General features: G+C 45.8%; 1 protein-coding gene across 1 annotated transcript; it reads right to left on the bottom strand.

Moving 5' to 3' along the window:
- Positions 1 to 6,764: 6,764 nt before the first annotated feature.
- KLF2 (KLF transcription factor 2) lies at positions 6,765 to 9,190 on the bottom strand. The gene is made up of 3 exons (XM_051640063.1): positions 9,105 to 9,190; positions 8,062 to 8,953; positions 6,765 to 7,680 (listed from the first exon to the last, which is right to left on the bottom strand). Exons 1-3 carry the CDS (start codon positions 9,177 to 9,179, stop codon positions 7,505 to 7,507), a joined length of 1,143 nt encoding a protein of 380 aa, XP_051496023.1. The 5' UTR covers positions 9,180 to 9,190; the 3' UTR covers positions 6,765 to 7,504.
- Positions 9,191 to 17,236: the final 8,046 nt, after the last annotated feature.

The raw sequence follows: 17,236 nt of genomic DNA, 5'->3' as shown, positions 1-17,236 counted from the left end.
ATGATTTCACAGGCTTTTGTGTCTGATTTGTGAATCTTCCTTTGAACAACTGCTTGACTGTGTTGAGATCTGGTTGTTTTTCAGTGTTTTCCCTCCTCTCCTTCCCGTTCTTCCTTGTCCCAGCCACGTTTGGTCTGCACAGAGCAGTCAGAAAATCCAGCGCTGCACCCTTTCCAAAACAATTTGTGTGCTGCAATGCTAAACATCCCTGCAATTTCTTACTGGGAGGGGTTTAGAGAGATCATCAGAGACAAACCCTTTCTGCTTCGCTGGAAAAACACACCTCACTATCGTACTATTCCACATTATTCACTTTGACTCATTATTCTCCCGTCTGTTTGTTTTATTTACTCTGCTTCTGCACACACTGGCCTGGAGAACAGCAGATTGCCAAGGCAGGTTTCTCTTGAAATTGCTCTCCAGCAATTTATTTTTAGTACGTTGACATTTTGAAGCCAGGATTTGACTATAGTGTGTCAGAGACAGGCACAACTTCCTACCAAGGCTCTCGCCTTGTCTAATGCTCTGCTTGGCTGACAAAAAGAGGGGTCCCAGCTCTGTGTTTTGCTCCTGCTCCAGTTGTTGGAGTCTTGACATGCACAACATGCTCATCCCAACACCCAAGCACTCGCCTGCTCCACATTGTCTGGGCCTGATCCAAAAGGGTCCCCTGGACCATGGTGTAGAGGCCAAGAGGCTCTTCGCTGCGAAGGGAAGAGAAGTGTAGGCATCCTGGGTGGGAAGAAACTACTCAGGGAAACTCCAAGGAAGTCTAAGGTGCAAGCCCAGCTGTAGCATTTGTTGACTGGACCTAAACCTGCCCCCAGGACAGCTTCTTCTGGGAAGGTCCATGCTCTGGGACCTCTTGCTGCCATCCTTGCCCCTGGAATTGCTGTGGTGTTTCAGGGAGGTGCTGCCAGTGGAAAACTGCTGAATCTCCTGTCTGCCCTACGTGACTATCAATGTAGTCACTCTGACCGTCTCTTACCTCCTGTCTGGTTAGCATTTTTTTAATGTAATGACTGCAATTAAAACATTTTATTGGTGCTGATATGGCATCTCTTACAAGCACTGTAACCTTTCCTGTTGATGAATTCTCACAACACTCTGCCAGCTGCAAACATATTTCTGCTGTTTAACTTCTGATGAATGTTGTCCTCACTCATGGCTTTTCAGAAGGAAGTGGTACACATGAACAGAGCCCTGTGCTCTCTCTGCCTACCCCTGGCACTCTCAGGAAGGGCATCCAGGCATCCTATGTGCTTTATTCTACAAGTGCTTGCAATATAAAATCCATTAATGGATCAAAACCCACTTATGTTGTCATTGTGAAAAAAAAAAGGGGGGGTGTTGTTGGGATTTGAGGATTTGTGTGTGTGTGCGTGTTTTGGTTTGTGTTTAAGCCTCAGGCTCAGTAGCTTCTCTCCTAATATCTTAAATGTCACAGGGGATGTCCAATGTGATATTCCAGATGTTTCCTGATGGCATAATGATAGGTCAGAACTCCAGGAATGCTCTGAACTCTAAGAAGTGCAAGAAACCAAAGTAAAAGTTATTTAAAGGGACACAGGATCTAATTACAAACCTGTAAGTACATCTGCAATTTCTGAGCTGCTGAACTGGTGCTGACTACAAAGGACAGAATACTTTTGATTTGCTACAAGGAATTGTAATTGAAGCAGGTGAGTAAGCAGGTAACTAATGCTAGCTATGGTTACAGAGTAAACAAAAACTTTTCCTCCTGCTCTCCTTGTGCTTGGCAAGGTGTTTTTTGTTAAAGTTAATACATCTTCATTCTATAAAGCAGTGCAGATGACTCATTTTTTTGTGTGTCTACATAAAATATTATTAGATCAAATAACTGTGGCTGAAAAGTCAGACCTCAAAAGATTAAATCAAGCACATTTTCTGCCTTACAAGTTTAGGATAAATCCCTGCCTCCTCTGTGCACTTGAAGTTTAGAGCCCTGTTCAGGGCAGAGGTAATTCCCAACCTCAGCCCAAGTGATGGGGAATTGGTTGTTTGGGATCAAATAGTATGGAGCTCTGAGGAGTCCCTGGGAATCCGTAAGTTGAGTCAGTTACCCCCAGAGCCTGTGACTTGTGTACGTCTCCGTGCTTTGGGTTACTGGTGTTTGGCTTGTAAACCTATTCCTTTTCCTCCAGAATCCATGGGAAGCACGTTTCGGGATGGATGTGGCCTCAGCCTGGCTCTTCAGCCACAGCAGAGAGGGGCTGCTGCAGTCCCAGCGAGTTTCAGGAGCTCTAACCACTCTGCTCTTGGCACACAGGATGAGTCCCAGGCAGGTGGGACCTGTTACAGACCCAGCTGAGAGCAGCTGCTTCAGGGACATGCAGGAGGGTTTTGTAGATGCCACCAGGTACGTTTCAGATGTTAGCAACAGGGATAGCTTTCTCCATATTAAATTACATGGGGTTTGGATTCAATTTTCCTCTGTTTCCCCCCAACACTGCTAGTTACCATAGCAACGGCTACATGACTTTGTTGTAGTTGCTTTATTTAAATATAGTAAAAGAAATTGCTAGAGCTTGGGATTTTGGCTTTGAAAATTCAATTTAAGAAAAGCCTAACAGCTAGTCTGTGTTGTAGGTGCACAAAATAGCTTTAGAAACCACAGAGTTTCTACCACAGAAAACCACAGAACCACACAATCCTATAATTTGAAGAATGGGCAAACTTTTTTTGGCACTTCTTATGGATGGAGGATCAAGGCTTAGAGCTAGTCAATGTTTTTGGGCAGTTTGTAAATGGTTGCAAGTAACCAAGGACTTGAAGAGGCTGAAATCCCCCATCCCTGCACAAGGTGAGCAGTGGCTTAAACTCCCCCAGCCATGGTCATCTACAGAACTGCAAATCTAAAGTAAATGTCCAGAAAAGCCAGAGGGTTCCTAGTCCAGTCTTTCACTTGAGGGTTGGAAAAATTAGTCATAGAATCATAGAATGTTTTGGGTTGGAGAGACCTTAAATGTCTTTCACTCCCAACCCCCCTGCACAGGCAGGGACACCTCCCACCAGCCCAGGTTGCTCCAAGCCCCATCCAACCTGCCCTTCAACACTGCCAGGGATGGGGCAGCCACAGCTTCCCTGCAACCTGGGCCAGGGTCTCACCAGCCTCACACTCCAGAATTTCCTCCTCATGTCCAACCTCAACCTCCCTCTTCCAGTTTTCATCCATCCCCCCTTGTCCTCTCCCTCCCTGCCCTTGTCCCAAGTCCCTCCCCAGCTTTCCTGGAGCCCCTTCAGGCACTGGAAGGTGCTCTAAGGTCTCCCTGGAGCCTTCTCTTCTCCAGGCTGAACACCCCAACTCTCTAAGCCTGTCTCCAGAGCAGAGCTGCTCCAGCCTTGCATCATCTCTGTGTCTTCCTCTGGACTCTCTCCATGAGTTCCATGTCCTTCTGATGTTGAGGACTCCAGAACTGGACCCAGTGCTCCAGATGGGGTCTCACAAGAGCAGAATAGAGGGGGATAATCACCTCCCTTGACCTGCTGGCTATGAAAGTGCCTTGCCCCCTGCCCACAATCTGCTGGTGTGGAGCTGGGCTGCTCTCAGGGTGCTGGTGTGGTGCTGGGCTGCTCTCAGGGTGCCGTGTCTCCCTCCAGAGCTGGAAGGTGCCGAGCAACGGCCCCTGGGGGCAGCAGGATGGGTGCTGCTCTGGGTGCTGTTTCAGCAGCAACAGCCTCAGTGTTTTCTGCAGCTGAGTTCCCATCTCGTACAGATTTAACTGACTCTTCTGAAGTCAGCAGGTGAGAGAAAAACCGTTTTCAGCTTGGTGGAACACAGTGCTCTGAAACCCGGGGTGGGATGAACTGACTTGAAACAGTCACTCCTCTGGATGGTGTTTTGAGTGCAGAAATATTTGCTGAAACCTTCACCAGGAACATTGTGCAGGATTTGGTCATTTCTGTTCTTAACGTGCTTACTATCTAATCTGGCAATCTATCTTGCAAGTATAGTGACCCCATCACTGTGGTACCTTATAAGAATATGTGTGAAAATCTTGTTTACAACAGACTCTACGTTTCCTTCCCTCGGGTTTAACTACAGCTTCTTTTTTTCTTTTTTTCCCCCCTTTGCTTATTGTGTCATACTCAAAGCCAGGAGAGCTGCAGATGGACAGGGCAGGTCTTTGCTGCCTTCTCCTGGGGAGGCATCTGGGATTCTGGGTCTTTTGTGTTAATTAGAACAAAAGTACTTTAAAGATGAAGTCCTGATGTTCTATTATTAGGAGATGTTGCAGAGCATTAGTGATTTCCTGCTGGCCTGGAGAGACTTGGTAGGTTTGTGGGATCACATTGGCACATCTTTGGATGTACTAATTTATACTCATTTTTTTAAAAAAAAAGAAAACCGAGAGTTGACAATTACTCATAATAGAATGTGAGAAGAATGAGATCAGCATCTCTTTCTTTCTGCTACAAGATTATCTCAAGATTCAAGACCCTGAAGTTTCCTGTAAAGACCGCACAGAAATTATTATCTGTGCCCTCCCTTAAATAATTAACATAAAGTTGGTCATGAGTGTTTTGCCCCCCCTGTCTCTCCCCACTTTCTGAGACCTCTATTACATGTTTTCTTTATATTTCTAGATAAGGATGGTTTTGCCCTGTTTTCAGTTGAGTCACAACAAATCTAAAAGCCCAGAGGACATAACCTGCTCATTTTTGCCTAGTGAGGAGCACCCAGCAGAACATGTCTCCACCAGTCATCATGACTGGTACCTCGTTTGGTAACATGGTGTCATGCAGATAAGAAGTGTCTCATCTGAAGACCTTTCAGTGAGCAGGAGCAGAGGTTGTGACCCCCACAGCTAGACTATTCATAGGAGCAGAGGGAAGGTTGGGTGTTGACATGCAGAGGTGCTGGCAGAGGAGCACCCATGCCACTGTGGTGGGTGCTAGAGGAGCCACACAAGTGGTTTAGAAAGGGTTGGTGAATGCAGCAACGCTCTGCTCACAGGCACAGGGCAGCACCCGTGCTTGGTGCCATCCCCTGGCTGTAGCTGTCTTCCAATTTGGGAGGACACAGAAGGGGCCAGATCAAGGGCCGCCTCACCCAGTAACCCTGCCTCTAATAGAGGTCACCAGAGATGGCTGGGGATGAGCAGAACCAGAGAAGCTTCCAAGCTCTCCCTTGCTGCAGAGCTCTGGGGACTGTCCTGAGCCAAACGTGGGGCTGGGCACCCAGGGGTGACCCCACTGCAGTGAGGTGTCAGACCTCTGGGTCTGCCCTGATGATGTTGCAAAAGAGGAAACAGTTTAAGATGGCACTCACAGAAACCTGAGGATGACTTAAAAACTTTGCCTGTCTTCCAGAAAGAGCAGGGGAAAGCCAGGTGACTCTGGAAAGGTGAGGGTAAGGATTGATTTAAAAACTGGTGTTACAAACACCAAGGGACATGCTGAAATATGGAAATCTTCAGCTATGAGGAAAGAGAAGGAAATACCTAGAACTGTTGCAACAATGAATGTGCTAATTTTAGAACATCTTTAAGTCATCTTCACTTTCTGGAATTAAATTGTGCAATTTAATTTATTTTTATGTTTTTTTTTTTCTAGCAAATGTGTTTCTAGCAAAGATGTTTTGTTTTTAATGAAGAAATGTTAAATCTTTCTTATATTTCACTTTGAAAGAGCTATAAAAGTGAAATGTGGAACTCATTCTTCCATGTCAATGATTAGAAGCCCAAAATACATCTGTTCCACATGAACAACTGCAGGCTTTGCTTTCACAGAAGAACAGCTATATTTGTAGTTACTTTAAATGTATTCCTGTTGATTTCAGCCTTGTGTATTCTAACTTGTGAAGTCAGAAAAATGTCACAACCTTGATTAAAACCAAGTTCCAAGCAGCCAGATGCTGAGGAAAAATGCTCCAATATTAAGCTGACTCTGCATACTTAATTAACAGTGATTTTGTTCTAGAAATATCAAGGCTCCCCACTAAACTGTAGCTGTAAAAACAAGATCCTCATCAGTTTCAAGGTAATTGCATAGATATACTACATGGATTTATGATCTAATTTACAGCTGTGAGAGGGTTTGGGGGGCCCCTCAATTTTTCTTGTTGCAATATCCAGTTTATTTCAAATTAGTTTTCAGCATCTAGATTCCTGGCTAACTTGTTTTCCTTCAAAATGGTCAATATCTCCCTTAGCTCCTGAAATCTAGGTGGGATTCTAAATTATGCAGCCAATTTAAGGTTTTGGGACTGAGTTATGAAGGTCTTTCAACCTGTGTTGTGAATTTATGCTTAAATTCCACTACTGTTCTATTGGAATTCTGCACAGAGCTCCTGAGAGCAAGGATAATTTATGTACAAGAATGCCTTAAAATAAGCCTCCGTAATTACAAAAATGCAGTGTTTAAATTTATAGTAAAAACCCACACACTGCTGGCAAAACTGTAACTGCATCTGGAAAACATTAAGGATGCTATTAAAATAGTCTAGCATAAACTAGAAATGAGACTGAAATTACAGTGTTGCTTACTTAACCATTTTTAGGAAGTATATTTTGAATGTGATCTACTTTCCCAGTTGATTTTTTGATCAAGCCCTGTATTGTTTCTTGCTCTCTGCTGAGAATGAATTACATATTCTATTATCTATTTTAGAAAAATCCAAAGCTCAGATTTTTTTTTTAAGAGTCTTCTTACAGTCATTGGTCATTTCAAAAACAACCAGGTGGTGGTTGGTGCAGCTATCAGGGGAAAAAGAACAGGGAGATCCCAAAGGAGAATCAAAATCACAGCAATTAAAACTTATTTTATTAAAAAGATGAAATGTTTTCAAACATTGAAAAATTACGTTTTTATAAAAACAGAAATAGGCAAAATACCCATTTGTCTTCTATTTACATATACAATATTTCTCATTGTATAAAATTATTTACAATATATAAAAAAATTACAGTAAAATAGGTTATTTTCTTACAAGACATCAAGCCCTGTACTTCTAGTGTAGATCATGGCAAACAAGAATATTATTGCACCTGTGAAACAAACAGTCTAACAATAGGAGTGTTCTCTTAGCCATGCCTTCAACTGAGATCTAAAATAACATCATTAGCTACAGTAACATTCATTTAATCTCTTCTAGGGTCAACTTCAGGCAGTTTCCATACAAACATTGTCTTGTAAAGCTTAGGACTGGGCAGTTAGAATTGGAAAAAAAAAAAACCAACAAACAACAAAACATATTTACAGCTTCTTCTATACAATCTGTATGGAGTCTTACGGAGTTTACCCTTCACAGAAGCTGCATAAATAACCCCTGTTCTCCTGGCCGGGACGGGCAGGTTCACTGATAGTCAGGTCAAGTTCTCTGCAGGAGATGACTGGCTAAGTCTCCTTGTGTCAAACCCTCCTCAGCTTCCATGGCTGGAGCCTCGGTGCCTCCCTCCGTAGTACCAGCTACAAGTTTTTAACGCTTCTGCACCTGAGCAGTTAAATAACGTCCACTGTGGGCAGGTCAGAGTCCCTGGGGCTACATGTGCCGCTTCATGTGCAAAGCCAGGTGGTCTGACCTGGAGAAGGCCCTGTCGCAGAGGTGGCACTGGAAGGGCCGGTGCCCGGTGTGCTTGCGATAGTGGCGGGTGAGCTCGTCGGAGCGGGCGAACTTCCAGCCGCAGCCTTCCCAGTTGCAGTGGTAGGGCTTCTCACCTGCGGGAGAAACCAGACAGAGGGTGACTCAGCGCGGCAACTCCCACCGACAGGCACCGGCTTCAGCTCAGCGTAGCCTTTTATTTGCCACCCAGCCCTCCCACAACAAGATGCGAGTGCTTTTTACACCCAAACCAGGCTGCCCTAGCGGTTGCTTTCCTAATCTATGTCCCTATGGAAGTCCTTAGAAAAGCTCTGCCCCTGTGTGCGCACAGGACAACACTTAGATGCTAGAGATCTGACCACCTGCCATAGCTACACCGTGAATACTCCTGGAGATGAAGAGACTACAGGGTTAAAAGCTCATGCTGCAAACTGTTTTCATACAGGTGGCAACGGGCAAGCAGCAGCGCTGCGGCTGAAGCACCCGGCTGTATTTACCTGTGTGCGTCCTGAGGTGGGCCTTCAGGTGTGAACTCTTGGTGTAGGTCTTCCCGCAACCCGCGTAGGTGCACGTGTGAGTGGCTGTCCTCTTCCGTGGCCAGGACCGACGTCCTCTTTTTGGTTTGGAGTCCAGCAGCTCCAGAGGGGATGAAGGTGGGGTGAGCATGCCTCTGGGAGCGGAGGGTTGTAAGGGGAGGGTGTCCTCGAAGAGGCCAAACTGGGAGGTGTTCTGGTACTGGAGATGGGTCTGGGGGTGGTGGAAGCTGGAGGCCGGGTGGTAGCTTTGCTGGAAGGACACGGACGAGGGGCACATCATCTGTGTGTGGCAGTCATTCACTAGGAGATCGTCAGGGCTCAGTGGAGGGGTCTCTGCCCCAGGGATCTGGGGGGAGCTGGCCACCCGGGGCTGCTCATAGGCCATCATGCAGGTCGCACTGCCCTCCTGCTTGATCTTCGGGCAAGCCTGGGGCACCAGACCCAGGACCGGTCCATAATTGTCCATGTCAGGCTCGGGCTTAATGTTCTCAACAAACTGCGGGCCTCCAAAGCTAGGTGTCACGAAGAACCGCCCGTGGACGTTGCTGGGAGGGCAGTAGTTGGAGTCCATCTCGGAGCGCATCATCTCGGGCACGATGCCGGCGTTGTAGGGTGGGGGGCTGCCCTGCTCCAGGGCACTGTAGCATCCCGGGGACGGGTTTGTCTGGTAAAAGCTGCTGCTCTCCCCTTGGGCAGGGGGATAGTCCCCCCCGGCTGCGCCTTGGCCGTAGCTGTCGCTGCCCATGGAAAGGATAAAATCCAGCACGTTGTTGAGATCTTCATCCTCTTTGCGCGGGGAGAGGCCGCCCCAGGTGCCGGCGGGGGTCTTGGCCTCTTGGTCGCACTTCCACCTCTGGGGGAAGAAAGAAAAGGGAGAAGAAGGTTAGAGGTGGTGTTTGAAAGGGGGGGAGACAAGCGGGAGGAAGGGGGCCGCGGCGCCACCCGTGCGATGAGCCGTGCCGGCCTCAACGGGGCGGCGGGAGCCGAGGGGGCCCGGGACTCACTTCGTGCAGGGCTTTCTCGCGGCAAGGGCTGGCGAAGGTGGCGAAGGAGGGCAGGATGGTGTCGGTCAGCGCCATGGTGCGGGCGGGACGGCGGACGGCGCGGCGAGCCGCCCTCCCCACTTTATAACGCGGGCGCGGGCGCCCTCAAGCCAATTGCAGGGAGCGGAGGAAACGCGTCCCGGACGGGGCGGGCGGGAGGCAGCGGCTCGGGCGCAGCCTAAATTTAGCCCCGGTATAAAAGGACGCGGCGGCGGCGGGTCCCAGCCCGAGCGGGGCGGAGCGGGACGGAGCGGGGTCCGGCCCCCCCCCCCCCGCTGCCGTCCCCTCAGCGCGGGGCTCGCTGGAGGGTCCTGGGCCTGCCGCGGAGCCGCGACCCCCGCCTCAGGCCTCTGGCTGAGGAAAAACTGAGGGAAAAGTGAAGGGTCCCTGCCCGCGGCACCATCGTGTGCTGAGGGGACGCTGAGGGGTCTCTGGCCTGCGGGTGATAAAGGACCCTGATGAGCTGAGGGGACGCTGAGGGGTCTCTGCCCCCCCTGGGGAAAGCTGAGGGATGAGAGGCCGCAGAGCCCCGGGAACGCTGAAAGACCCACCTTGACATGAGGGGACCTGGCGCAGAGACCCCATGAGGGGCTGGGGTGGGGGACACGGAGCGGTCCCTGCCCCAGGGATACCGAGGAAGGCCCCATGAACGAGGGGTTTTACCCCACACAGGCCCAGAGTGGCTGCCTCACCGTCTGGCCTCGTCGCTGGGACACACGGTGGGGCCGTACCCAGAAAATGAGGGTGGGAGCAGAAGGGGTAACAGCGCAGCAAGGCAGGCAGGTGTTCTGCTCCGCGTGCGTAAACACACTGGGGAGAGCTGGTCATGGGGCCTCCAGCTCGGGTCACACTCGGGTCTTGTGGATCCATCTCTGTACTGGTGGAAAGGTGTTTAATGCCACTCTTGTGTAGTCTCCCTGAGAGGAAAGCGCTGGAGACTGGCATTTAACGGAAGTCCAGGTCTCTAGCAGAGTTTCCATTTGCTGCACAAAGATTGCCAAAATCAACGTTTCCCTATGACATTATGAGAGAAATAATGCAAGTAGCTTCTGTGATCTCCTCTGGCTGCAGCCAATTTATGGTCCTGGGTTAGACTTTTCAGAAGGGCAGACTGTTCTCCCTTACCTTGGCCTCTAGCTCAGGTGCCCACTCTGAAGGAGCTATTCTCCAACAATTTTTTATAATGTGCCCCAGACTCCTGTTTTTGAGGGTCAGGGCTGCTTGGCAGTCATCCAAGAGTGCAAGAGCAAAAGTGGAGAAAAAATGATGATCTATCACAGGACAGACTGATTCTTTGAGAGCCTGTTCTCTTACCTCCTCTGTATTTCCTTTGCAGTCACTTCTAAAAGGATTTCTAAGTGAGCTGAAGATCAGAAGAGGGTAGGAGAACAACTCTCACTTTTATGCACTGTGTGCCCCATGAGGGGAAAGAGTGATGGGCTCTGGTTCTCAGAGGCATTTTGAGCATGTTTGCTACAGCCCATCCCTGGCTTGTGGCTGTACGCAGCCATCTCAGGAAAGCACGGTTGCTAGGGTGAGTAAATGATCTTTTCAATAGCTACACATGTTTTAAAATAATGAGCATCTCTTGTTTAACTTTCTATACTTTTTATTCGAAAAGTTCACAGGATGACCAGGAGGAGCAGCCAAACTTCTGTGACTGGAGCAGAATCAATACACTGAATGCATGGTAACGAAGTACACAAAGATGTATGACTCATAGCTCTGTAATGTCACACTTGTGTAATCTTTCAATGTAAACTCTTTTCCTCTAATAAAATGTTAGCAAGTGTACAATACGTATATATGCTTCTGTGAGTCAGCCAAGAAAATAGGCTCTGATGAATTCAGAATGAATGTGAACGTTCCCTTGATAACACACCCCAAATGTCTGTGTCAGTTTATGTGCTTGTGATTTCAGCAACAGCTATAACAAAATATTTTGTTTCTAGGATATACAACTGTACGTGTAGGTTTCACTGAGACACTCCAGTTGGATGCTGACTTCCAGTAGGCACTGGAAGGACATTTGTTTATACCACTGCACTGACTCTGTCACCTGAGTTTTTTTTTCATTGCATAAAAGAAAAGTTTAGTGGGTAGAGAATGAAAGCCAAGTGGACAGAATAATAAATTCATTGCCTTTAGTTTCTTTTTGTTTTCAAGTCAAGCAGCAGAGCTAAAAAACTACAGCTATACTGAACCTGGTGAGATGAATGTGAGAATTTATTTATGTTGTGAGTCACTAGTTCTGCACAAATCGAGTACAACTTTGCCATGACCTTCCACTTGGGCTGGGATCGTTGTGCTGACATTTTCTGGCTTTTTTTGCTGTATGCTGATTTTAAATATCTAAAGCCAAGATCCTGGCACTGATCTCACTTATGGCAGCATAGATCAGGAGTGATGCCACTGGTGTGTTAACGTGAAGAATGTGAGATTAGAAAGTATTTGTTAATCTGCTGTGCGTAGAGGAGAGCTAAATGATGTGTGATTTGTCTTCCCGCCAAAGTAAACACAGGCTCAGCCATTTCTGTACAGCCAAGTTGATTTTTCTAGGTGTTGCTGCTGATCTCTCTTGTTGCTTTTGCATCAAGAGAAACTTTTTAAGGGATTGCAGTCAAGATTCCACATGTTACTAGAAGAACCGAGGCTGGGGCTGGGTGATGAATGCTTGGGGAGCTGCAGCTGGATGGGTTGCTGAGAATGCCCACGTCACCTGGCTGCTAGAGCACTCTGAGTCATTACAGAACTCAAACAAACAAACAAAAAGCTCCTTCCTCATGGGATTGTTCTCAGAAAGTCCTGACTGCACCTAGAGCAAATTTAGTAGAAGCAGGGCAAACGAGCTGGGAATGAGGCCTCTTAGCACCACTGTTCCAAATCACAGTACTAATAACACTGTGACCAACCACTTCATATTTAAATGAGACAACCATTATCACAAGATTTCCGTGCCTGCATTGCCCTAGCTCTGTTGACTGTACAATTATTTTTTTGCTAATTTAAACTGCAGATTCAGAGTTAGTACTTTCAGAGTCTGCTCTCAAGGAAGTTGATTACACGATGTAAACAACCACATAAAATAAAATATGCAGGTTTAGGTTTTTTTGAGAGGCATTTCTTAATTTAGGGGAAGTGATTTAATCCTGTAGGCCTTTTAACTGATTAAAGTATCATCATGAGTTAATTGGATAAAGAAGCCTTTTTGACCAGACATTTTCATGACTGGAGCTGGTTCCCATTCAAAGGGGAACCATCTCTTTGATAAGGTGATGGGCCTCATTAAGGTTTTAGGATGAAGCATTTTCCTTTCATGTGTTTTGTGATTCTCCTCTGAACTATGTGCATATTTTCAAACTCTTTCTTAAGGTCTGAGCACTGGAAACGTGGAGCAGCAGGCAAATACGAGTCACCCTTCTTTAGCCAAGGACTGCACTTCATGGCATTGCCCTGAAGCTCACCCAGGAGTTTGCCAAGCCCTCCTCTCCCCCAGTTCTTCCATCTCATCATCACATCTCAGCATCACCACCAGGTATATGATCTGCACTCAGCTCCAGCCTTTTTTGACTTGATTTAATGTATGGCAATGGTGACAGCAGAACACACAGGGCACAGGGGGAGGCTGGGAGCTGGAGCAGAGCCCTGGGTGGCCATGGTGGAAGTGGTGATGGGCCAAAGTGGTGGGCTGGGAAGCATCATGAGATGCTTGGAACAACTGGGAAGAACCCAGCTTATTTAGGATTGCATGGATGGAAGGTAGACTGCAAAAAGGTACCATAAAAAGAGGCATCTGACATTTGCCATCTCCAGCAGAGCAATTTTGCTGCTTTACTTTTTTAACCTGTTGGCCTAGGCAGGAGCCTACTTTTGTCTATGCCAAAAAGCAGAGCAGCTTCAGCTGTCATTCCTGGAAGTGTGGCCTTAAGTTGTCTGTTCAGCCATGCCTGGGGTTCGTTTCTGCCTGGATAGTGAAGCAGTCAGAATAATTCTTGAACAATGGCATGTTCTTCAAATTATGTTACACTTCCTTGATCTTTGTCATCTAGGACTTTATCAGTAACAGTTTCTGTTTTCTTCCAGGTCATTGTTGACAGCGTTGAATGGTAAGTCATGATAAAACAAGATCAAGAACTAATAAACCTGCTCGATTAAAATTTAAGTGAGATTTCAAGATGTATCAGCTTGTGTTTGGGCCAGATCGTGTGTGCACACCATGTTGATTTGTCATGTTCTTGTTTCTTATTGTGAAAATCATCCTGCACTGAGATCTGCTCCTTACATCAGCACTGCTGCCTTACTTAAAATGCTGTTAAAAGCCACGGTGATTAACAAAACCATCTTTATTTGTAATTCTTTTAATGTATCAAGTCCTTCCAGTCTTTTGCCCAGGTTTAGTTAGTGCTGACAGGCATATCTGGGTCATTCTGTTTACCCTGTTAAAATATTGACATAATATTAGCATTCTTCAAGTCACCTGAGGCTTCCCCAGTGTTCTGAAAGCGATTGACACTAACAGTAACCATCTGGATATGTCCTTGGTTGGTTCTTTTGAAACACTCACTCGTAAGTTACCCAGACCTGGCAACTTAATATTGTTTGAATTGAGCAGCAGTTGTTTTAACATCCTCCTTAGTTACTGGAATGGAAAGTATTTCAACATCATGATTGTCTGATCTGAATACAGCATCTGGCTTTTTTCCCAAAGAGAGAACAGAAATATTTTTTAGCACTTCCGCTTTTTCAGCGTGATTATTGACAGTTCTATCATTTCCATTCATCCTGATGGCAATCTTAATTTGTTTTAGTCAAAGCCTTATTAACTCAGTCCACAAAGATGAGCACATTCCACCCCTGCCTGTTTTAGCTGGGCAGGCTTCCATCAATGCAAAGGAAAAACAAGATTAAATTCCAGCTCAATAAATAAGACAACTTAGAAAAAGAAAACCTGTCTCAGAATAATCTCCCCGTCACTGAAGTACGTTCATGCAAAAAATCAGCTGTTTAGTGAATTTAATCGAGGTAATTCTGTAATTGTTACTTGAGTTTGCTGTGGGAAGGGTGACAGTGTTCAGCTGCAAATGATTTCTTGTCATTTTTGATTTGGGGACTCTTCAATCCTAAACAATTGCTGCCAGTTCTTTAATTATCAGCTTTGATTAGGTACGTAGTTGTGTCTCTTCCAGATTTTGCTGATGTGCGTGTTGAATGCACATATGCTGTGTTGCAGATGTCCCTTTCAGCTGTCAATTCAAAACACATTTGAGGGCTCTTTTATTTTTTTTTTTAACAGAACTGTGAAATGACACCACAGTGTCCAACACTCTGCAAGGGTGTTTCATCGTATCGGTGAAACTGCTGAAAATGCCAGTCACTGATTATGACAAGCAGATCTCAGCTGTTGCCAAATATTATTTCTTACAAAATCAAATCTCTAGTGAAGAAATGGGCAATAAGGGTGTGGAATAATAGGAGCATGGGTCAGAAAGTACCTCTGTGGTTTCATTCAGAATAATTAGTGTTACTATTTACAAACATGTCATAGCCTCCACAAAGCTGGGAGCCCAGTAAGATGAAACCCATTTAATTCTGAAGTAGATTGGGTGTTACACTGGGAGATTTCATAGTAGTCATGTCTTTCCTGGTCTGCATTTTAGGAGAGGAGGTACATAATTGGTTGGAGATGACAGGAGAAAAAGTAAAATGATGTCTTTATCTCTTCTGTCCACTTGGGACAATTAGTAACGTTGTCAGACACGCGAAGCGAACTGGTTTTAGAAGTGAGGACTGTGCTTGGGATCTAATTAATGTAGGGAAAAAATCTGTTTGAGGGCACTTCAAAGAACTAATCAGATGCACTTTTCTCTCTTTTTAATTTGTGAGCTCTGCTGCAGTCTGAGTCAGCGGGGCAGATGCTGATGGCCACCTTGGCAGATTTTTGTTGTCACTTTGAAGTTCGCAGGTTTTTTAGCTGGGGGAGGGGGAGAGAAGACTGGACAAAGCTTAAAACCAGCCACAAGCAGAGAACTGCTTAGAAGTGAGGAAGGCTTGGGGATTTTTTCCCCTCATTGACATGCAGAACATCTTCATAGGTTATGGTTTTGTCTGGTTAGTGGAGGTTTATTCACCAAATCCACGAAGCAGCAGTTCACACAGGGTGGAAAGCCTTGTTTAACGTGATGAACATGCAGAGTTTAATTCTCATTTATAAAATACCTTCTTTGTACTGCACCTGTATTATTTATTAGTCATATGTCCTGCAGTTGAGTAATGGGAAATACTGGAGCAAGCGTTTCATTAACTGTGACACTGTTAATTGGTATTGCTTGCTGCCTGGAATTACTTTCCCTGTTTGAATACATGGAAGTATGAATCAGAGCTTAGTGAATTAGCCAGTGAGAGGAAGACAGGCATCTTTGCAGGATAGGCTGGATGTATAGAGCAGCTGATCTCATTTGTCTTCCTGGACTCTGAAGTCCTTTTCAGACTTAGATCACTGAAGTATTCAGAATGGTATATATTTTTTTTCCATGATCACAGTTACTTGTATCATTGTGATTAAGCTTTGAAACTTCAGTGGGATATTTTTGGGACAGACTTTTTTCCAGACAGTTATGTCCATTGTTGTGACCTTTTCTTTTTTTTTTTTTTTTTTTCCTTGAGCTATTAATGCCTACGTTTTAGGATATTTATATATTTAAATTGCTGGCTACATCTGAGCTGAGGAACAGTGCTTTTGTGTCTTGCAGAAAATGCTTTCTATTCAGAAACAAAACTGCAGCTTATTTTTTCATGCACCTGAAACTTTACTCCAAATTGCTCAGCTGATCTGCCTCCAGGGAATGTCACAGTACTGACAATAAGCTCTAGGGTGGAATTAAGTGCCAGTTGTCAGGGTTGATACCAATCAAAATTATTAATATTGGGTGCTATAGCATATACAGCAATTATAGTGTAAGAGAATAATGCTGTTGAAATCCCTTGAACAGTTACAGCTATTCTTGAGCAATAAAATGCTTTTCAAGGGGCAGCCTTAGTACAATGCAACTTTGTAGAATGAGTTGTGAAATTTTCTTTTCATTTGCCACATAAAGTGCCAAATAAATGTTTGTAATAAAAACACAAGCCTGGGAAGAATGTGTTTTTGCCAATTACAGCATAATGTGGGCTACAAAGAAGTGTTCAGAATGGAGTTCACTTTGGATGTTAGTGTCAGGTTACAGCAGGGAAAAGGGTGCTTTAATTTGCCAAATAATCAGTGTGTTTTTTATCCCACATTTGCAAGGAAAATCACTGCCTTTGAAGGCACAGAGATGGGTTTAACTCTATGCAAAACCAATTCAGTGAGGAGAAGCAGGCAGCCTGCTGCTTGCTGAGAAACCAAGGCCCGGGGACTGCAAAACACTGATTGCTGGTGGCCAATCCCTTCAGCTGGTGGTTGCCACATTTAGCTCCTCCAGTTGGCCAACGTAGGGCCAGGGGGGCCACAGGGTGGGATTAAAGCTCCTGGAGCAGAAGTGGTACAAGCCACATTGGGCCTGGTGGTAACCATTTCGGGGGCCCTTTCTCCTCTTGCACAAGAGCTTGCATGATTCACCCTGTTCCCTTTTTTTGAGTTTCGGATCACAGAACACCAAGTTATTTTTCAACATAACTTTTACTTCAGCCTAAAGTTAGATACTGAAACGCTCCATCCGTCGCTGCAGCTCAGCTCAGCCTGACGAGGCTCTTGAGAGAAAGCCTAGGATCCTGCTTGCTGAAAACATGCAGAATAAGAGCTGTGTGGTGCTGGGCTTCTTCACCAACTGTTTTCTGTCTTCTTCTGCTTAAAAACCACCTGCTCTGAGGAGATGGCAAAGCGTCTCATTCACATGAAATCAGCACGAAGCAGCCAGCCAAGAGGCAGCGGCGTGTATGAGCGAGAGGGGATCCTTTGCAGCCTTTATATACCAGAGTTATTTTTAACCACAGCCTCCATGCTTATTACAGTGTTTCCTCTCTCAGACGCTCAGGAAGCCCACTTGGCTCTGTTTCCTGCTAACATGCGGCCCTGGCTCACAAAATCTCTGAGAACAACAGGCCTGAGACTGCTC

Source organism: Apus apus, chromosome 24, assembly GCF_020740795.1.
Source record: "Apus apus isolate bApuApu2 chromosome 24, bApuApu2.pri.cur, whole genome shotgun sequence".
NCBI lineage: Eukaryota > Metazoa > Chordata > Aves > Apodiformes > Apodidae > Apus > Apus apus.
Note: the sequence above shows the minus strand (reverse complement) of the source record. Positions and strands in the feature narration are given on the sequence as shown.